General features: G+C 43.1%; 2 protein-coding genes across 6 annotated transcripts in view; both read left to right on the top strand.

Moving 5' to 3' along the window:
* Positions 1-1,792, top strand: part of LMTK2 (lemur tail kinase 2) — a 107,824-nt gene extending 106,032 nt beyond the window's left edge. For all 3 annotated transcript variants that reach the window (XM_086854785.1, XM_086854784.1, XM_086854783.1), the window contains one exon: positions 1,578-1,792. The gene's annotated coding sequence lies outside the window, so the exon portion shown is untranslated. The remainder of the gene's footprint in view (positions 1-1,577) is intronic.
* On the top strand, positions 1,649-6,391 carry BHLHA15 (basic helix-loop-helix family member a15). Of its 3 annotated transcripts, XM_023936757.2 has the most exons (3): positions 1,659-1,737; positions 2,915-2,999; positions 4,927-6,391. In XM_023936757.2, exon 3 carries the CDS (start codon positions 4,963-4,965, stop codon positions 5,461-5,463), a length of 501 nt encoding a protein of 166 aa, XP_023792525.1. In that variant the 5' UTR covers positions 1,659-1,737; positions 2,915-2,999; positions 4,927-4,962; the 3' UTR covers positions 5,464-6,391. The 3 variants fall into 3 exon arrangements, with proteins under 3 accessions (XP_023792526.1, XP_023792525.1, XP_086710918.1); XM_023936758.2 differs by lacking the exon at positions 2,915-2,999 and having other exon boundaries at positions 1,649-1,737; XM_086854792.1 differs by lacking the exons at positions 1,659-1,737; positions 2,915-2,999 and adding an exon at positions 4,736-4,822.
* The last annotated feature ends 367 nt before the right edge of the window (positions 6,392-6,758 follow it).

The following is a 6,758-nucleotide window of genomic DNA, read 5'->3' on the forward strand; positions in this document are numbered from 1 at the left end:
GATTTTTATTCTTTACCTGGGTTTAAAGAAAATCTTACACAGGAAGTGAAAGTTTACTCCTTTGTCCAAATGGACTCATTGCTAATGAATTGCCAAAGGAGCATTTTTTCCAAAACTAGATATGTATGATATTAAGCAAGGTAATGTCCTTTTTAGCTGTACAATGAAGAGAAATAAATATTTGAAGTTACCTCAGATCACTTAAACATAAATTTTAATTTCAGTAATCCAGTGGGCTGGATTGCAATAATATAAACTATCTTTTGGGGTAAAAAAATGATACTTAAAGATCTGATCAACTACTAGCAATACTTACATATTTGCCTGGCAGTCAAGTGGCACAATGAAGATGAATCAGTAATTCCAATGTTACACTATAATGAGGGGATTTTTTCCAAATCATTCATTACACTCTATGTAATTTCTTGCACTAGCTACTTAAGCCTGGTCTCCATTTTAGAAGTACATGTATCTATTTTCAATGGTTTATTATGAGGACTGGTTACAGCTTAATTCCTTCTCTAGTAGAATACCTGGATTGTTTGAATAATGTCTCAATTTGGCTACTAAAGGTATTTAAAAGATCTGATTTTTCCCACCTAAAGAAGCTTGTTTGAACATTAGGATCTGTAGTAAGAAGCCAAGAGAGCAACAAGAGTGTCCAGTTTCAGTGGAAACACCTGTACTCTCCCAAATCCCCCAGCTGCAGATACACTGTGTATAACTGCATTTATGGAAATTGCCATTTTCATGGAAATGAGCAGATTTAACTGTTTTTTCATATCCTTGTTGATGCACTAATGAAAGCCATTTAAGCCTCATTCTTTTTATCAGTATTTTTAGCAGATTTTTATGTAATACTCAATCTTCATGAGGAGGCTGGTTGGTAGAAAGACTTTTTTTTATGATTAAGCACTATCCTAAAATGTCAGCATTGTCAGGTGTCAGTGACTTGGCTATTTGTGTTGGAGCTGGTGAAAGGTGGAATCCAAGTACATTAGCCTTATAAGAAATAGCCTTAAATAAGAATGGAGTTACTTCAAAAAATTACTTCAGCTTTAAGTCATACATGTTAATGGTTTTGGTACAAAATGGGAAGAAATCTAGAGGAGAGTCAAACGTCATATAAACTTATTGAAAATAAGTATTTGTAATACCAGCAGCCTGTTTTTCAGAAACTTGAATATGACTTACAGTTAGTTTTGTTTATGAAATTGTTTGAACTTGCACAGATGTAGGTGTAACTTAAATAATAAATGGTACTGATGTGTGTGTATATATAATGTTTAATTCTATTTGTAAATGAGAAACTATGTAACAAAATCATAGGTATGAGGTTTTCCTATTGTAATTTAATACAGGTATGAGGTTTATGGCAATATATCATAGTTAATGAAATTTCAGGTCAAAATGTCTTTAAATTGTGTACATTTTTAAATTGTAATTTCTACTGTATATTGATTATCATGCATAGTGTGATTCAAGAAACTGCTTGTAATTTAAAAATATTTAATATTAAAAATAAAATACAGTTATATATTTATAATCTCTTTGTCTGTTTGTTCATTTTTAAACAGATGCCAGCAGTGTAGTTCTACTGTAAGATATATTTATTAGTCTCCTGAGGTTGAGAAAGTTCCAAAAGCTCAGAGCCACAGTCCCAGCAGATGAGTCCACGCTAAATAGTGTAGTCATCTTTAAATTCTTCCAGTATCATCACCCTTGTGAAAAATTCAGGTAAAGTGTGTACACAGTCAGTAGCAAAGTGATAATTAAAACAGAAACAGCGTAATTCTGAATACTGAATTTTGCTTTCAATCATAGAATTAAAGATATGTAGGAAGAATGGGGATTTTGAAATTTATAAATTTAGAAAATGGGTTAATGGTGTTTTTTCAGTGTTCATTGAATTTCTTCCTAGAAGGCTTGCTTGGGTTTCTTTCAATCTAAGTGTGTGTGCTGAATGGACCAAAAATCACCAGGTAAATAAATGTAGTACTGGTGTGTACTGGGAGCTCGTTTGCTGCGATGCTGAGGCTGTTCCAGGCTGGGCACTCGGTGAGGCAGGAGGAGAGTGCTGCTTTTGAGGCTGCGGATGGCCCAGGACAGCCCTGGCAGTGTTGATGGAGGCTCTTGTGGAAGCCCCCACTTCACATCGCAGCTGTTGAGTGCTGGCACCTGGGAATGAGAAACTGGTATCAAGATGACTTAACTACATTAGGTAAAATATAACTACTGGGCTGAAATTTGACCAAGGGTGGTGGTCATTAATGAGAACAGATGCAAAAGATCCCATGGCACTAAACTGCTCACCTTATATAAACTTATCATCAAAGAATTTGAGAACTTGCAATCTCTATGAGCAGCAAGTTCTCAAAGAGATGGCAGTTCTGTGTGTGTGGGCCTGTGACAACTTGCAGAACAGAGCTGAGACAGACTTTGTCCTCCTCCAGCCGGGGACACTCCACCTGCTGAAGAGGCACTGGGCCTACCCCTCCTGTGGGGACAGAGCTTGGCTCGGTGTCAGTGACACCCGCGCTGCTGCAGTGCCGCCGGCTGCTGCCTCCCGGTGCCCGGTGGCCCGTGTGTCACCTGTGGCCACCCCGGGCACGGGCGGGAGCCTCGAGCGGGGCGCTGTGGCCGTGCCCGGCCCCTCGGAAAGGTGTATGGGCCGCCCGGCCCGGCCCGGCCGCGGAGGGACCGGAGCTCCCGCCCGCCGGGCCCGCCCCCGCCGCTAAAGCCACGTGTCCGGGGCAGCGCCAGCCCCCGCGGCTGCCTCTGCCTGCGGGGCTCGGGCAGCGCCTGCCCGGGGCTCCTGGGGCCAGGGCACGGCCTGCGCCCCTCGCAGCCTCCTGCTCACAGACCCTGGCTCGCTCAGAGGACACGCAGCGTTCCCTCCCTGTTTCCCCCACAGCCCTTGCTGCTGTTCCTGGCTTCCCCTGGGTCTCCGCTGTGTTGCCCCTTGGGCCCCAGGCACCTTCTCAGCAGCTGGTGGAGTGGTAAGTCACAGAAGAGGGATGCCAGCCCTGGTAGATGGCTGCAGAGGATGTTAAATGCGTTGGTATTTGGCTATTCTCTCTCTGGTTTCTCTTTACCACTCCAGTCTGTTGCTCCTGATCCCACCACAACCTGTTTGCTGCTTGCACACTCTCGTATGACCTTCCTGGGACTCCCAGCAGCTGAGCTGGGGCTCTGTAAGGTTGCTTCTCTGAGTTACAGCAGTGGCAGTCTGAGCGCAAACCTGCCAGCTAGGCACCTTGTTATCCCATGATACCCCATTTGCTTTTGCCCAGCCTGCAGTTTTAAAGACTACTTTGCTCTCACAATTTGCTGAAGCTTCCTTTCTCTTGGATCTTCTTCCAACTTTCTTTCCTGCTGCCTCTATGGATCCCCTCTTCAGCAAGTCCTGTGGGCTGTTTTCTTCCAAACAGCAGCACTCCCCAGCAGTGCTTCTTGTCCTTGGGCAGGGAAGCTCCCTGTCCTCTGTGCTGTCCTGTAGCTGTGCCTTTTCTGCCAAGTGAGTTACATACACAAAGGGTCCAGAACAAACTGGTGCTTGCCTTTGGACCCGTTTTCTCAGTGAAGATACCTGTGTGTCTCCAGCATTTTTTTTAGGCTGCCACAACACAAGCTGCTTTGTGCTGTCTTTCACGTGGGTGCTACTCTAACCTAGCTGCTTTGTGAATTCCTGTCCTGTTTGGTAAAGTTGCCTCTTTGGTAGTAAGGAACCTGAGGATAGCCAAGATGTCCTCACAGACAGAGAAATGATTCACTGTGCAAGCCCAGCAGCTGAAAATGGCTTTAAAGAAATGAGAAACTGAACATGGCTTTAAAGAAATGAGAAACGAGACAGGAGGTAGTGTTTACCACAGCACAGCTGGGACCTGCCACCACCTGCTCCAGCTAAGGTTGATGTCTTGTACTGGGACAATCTCACATCTGGGGCTAGGTTTTTGTTCTTCTTTTTCCTTCATTTTTTATTAGCTCACCAACTCTCAAACTGCTTCTACACAATAGCATCGGCATAAAATATATTTTGTTTAGATCAAACCTTTTTATAACTACATGAACTGGAAGACTGGAAGGAACGTGGTTTAGGAATGTCTCTTAGTAACACTGATCGTTGGTGTTAGAGGCAGGGTTGCTGTGGTGCTGTTGTCTTCAGATGCAGTGTGGGCTGAGAGGGGTAAAATATCAGTGCTGTCATCTAATGCAGAGGAAGCAACATTGCTGTGTCTTTTTGGGTAACTTGGAAAATAGCCTGCTCTGCTGCTGTTCATCTGGGGCAGTAACTGCAGTTAAGCCCTGCCATTATTGGATTGTTGTTGGAAGAGGGAAGTACTCTTTCTGTGTGTGTGTGGGTGGTGGGGACTAGTCCAGAACACAGAAATGCTGCAGCTGAAAACGTGGCTGGCTTGGAGCTTCTCCCTGAGAATGTGCCATGTTTCCCTCTAGTGGACTTGTCTCACAGTGGAAACTTGTGCCTACAAAAATCAGTTAACAGGAGTTCAAGGAGAAATTACTTTGAATAAGAGCCTGAGGGTACCCCTAAGCCAGTATATGTACATTGAAGTGGTGCATGGTTTTATTGTAATGTGGAGTAGTGAGGAGTTGGGAGACAGCAGCATAAGAGATCAGAGGCGATGTGTTATTAAACCTGACTGACTGTTGTATTCTGCATATTTTTTGAGTTGTGGTTCACTTTTCTACAGAAAGACTGAATTGACTTGGAGACCATTTTCTCTTATGTACAATGATAAAGGAAAAATCTCTCTGCTTTGAGGCCTGTTTCTAAGAAAGTAAAGGCATCTGTTTTTCACCAGTAGGTGGTTCATTGCATCTTTGTTTCACTGGTTCCATTCACTTGCCCTCTACTCCCTCTGCAAGCTCTCTTCCCAGCTGAATATTGGTGTTATATTTTTACAGCACATTGATAATTTATACCAGTCCATTCAACAAAACATGAAGACTAAAACCAAAGGGAAGAAACAAAGGCAAACTGTTGACAAAGAAGCATTTTCCGAAGAGCCAGCCATGAGAAAAAAGGAACTGGTGAAATGTTTGCGACGCAAAGAAAGGAGGAATGGGGCAAATAAAGAGAGCAGCAAGATCCCCACAGCCAGAGCCAAGCGTCCTTGGAGCAGTAAGGACAGGCTGTTGAGGAGGCTGGAAAGCAACGAGCGCGAGAGGCAGAGAATGCACAAGCTCAACAACGCCTTCCAGGCCTTGCGGGAGGTGATCCCTCACGTGAGAGCTGAGAACAAACTTTCCAAAATAGAGACTCTCACGCTGGCCAAAAATTACATTAAATCCTTGACCTCCATTATACTCAATATGTCCAATGGACACTTTCCAGCAGTGGAAGGGATGGGAGGAACCTGGGGATCCAAATTGTACCAGCATTATCAGCAGCAGCATGGGGAGGATGACCAGGAGGAACATCTACAGAAATATTCCACATAGATTCATAACTTCAGCCAAAACACCAACTGCCAACTACTACTGTCATTATTTTTCCTTCTTACATCATAATATGTGTCATAACCTAGAGGTTTCAAGAGATTATTTTTGTCTCCAGTCTCTCCTTTTTTTTCTTAAAAAGACAAACAGGTAACACTCATGGCTACTGTTTTTATATGGCACGTTAAAAAATTATCTTAAACCCTCAGAATTTTTCAGAGTATAATGAATGTATTTGTGTGGTGTGCCAGGGTCTGGAAACCTATCCTGTAACACTGGAGTTGACTTGAAAATAGTGATTTAATAACTTCTGAAAATTAACCTACTTGGAGTAGAGTGAGTTGAGCCTTTAAGGTCTATGTCACCCTAGTTCCTTGGAGGTTGTTGAGAATCTTGGCCACAGCTCTGTTCACCAGCCTTTCAATGACTCATCTACTGTGCTAAAGAGAAGATTAAAATTGATGACAGAATTCGACAGACTTGGTGACTGAAGTGGCACATATGGGAAATTGGTCACCAAATCTGAATATTTATCTTGATATTTAACCTCTGTGGATCTGCCCTGGTAATTTTGAACCTTACAAGGCATAAAAACATCTTTTGATGCAAACATCTGCAAAGCTTTCTTAGATTGTAAGCTCTCTAGAGTAAGGACAGTTCTGATCTGTGTTTCCAGAGCATCTGGCCTCATGGAGATTTTCTTTAGTGGGTGTCTGGGTGCCCCTGTATTACAAATAATAAATAAGGGACAAATTATTTAATTTTTGTCAAGACAATGATAAAAATGCATTAGTATAGTTTTAAGTTAGACAATGCTCTGGCCAGTTTAAATTATTTGCTAATGAAGCCTGTGCTGTGATCAGGTTCTTTCTGGGTTAGTGTTAGATTCTGATACTATAAAACAATAAATGAAGCAGAAACTCTTCAAAAAGGAAAACGAGCTCTTTTTTTCCCCATCCCCTCTATCCCCTTCTGTGGTTAAAGTTTTATGTCACTAAGGAACTCATACCTGAAGCTGGAGTTTGGTAGTGTGGTGCCCATGGAGCCCCTGTGTCACAGCTTCCCCCTCCCCAACATGTTCATGGAACAGGAGGCTGCTGCTCCGTGCTGTGGTGGCACAGGAAACATTTGGCACCTCATGCATCACTAGGATTGATCATGGTTTGTGGCATGGTCCTTTTCCTGCAGACAAGGGCGGTCCAAGGAGGAATGGGGGCTGAGGAAAGATTTCTCAGATCCATCACAAAAGGATCGTGCTGCATTGTGCAGTTTGGAATGGGTTTGTAGTTTGCTGCAGC

The sequence above is a fragment of the Cyanistes caeruleus genome, chromosome 17 (assembly GCF_971803275.1).
Source record: "Cyanistes caeruleus chromosome 17, bCyaCae1.hap1.1, whole genome shotgun sequence".
Classification (NCBI taxonomy): Eukaryota; Metazoa; Chordata; class Aves; order Passeriformes; family Paridae; genus Cyanistes; species Cyanistes caeruleus.

What these genes read in the sequence shown, in the direction of transcription:
- BHLHA15 (XM_023936758.2), top strand. Translation starts at nt 4,963, where the DNA reads ATGAAGACTAAAACCAAAGGGAAGAAACAAAGGCAAACTGTTGACAAA.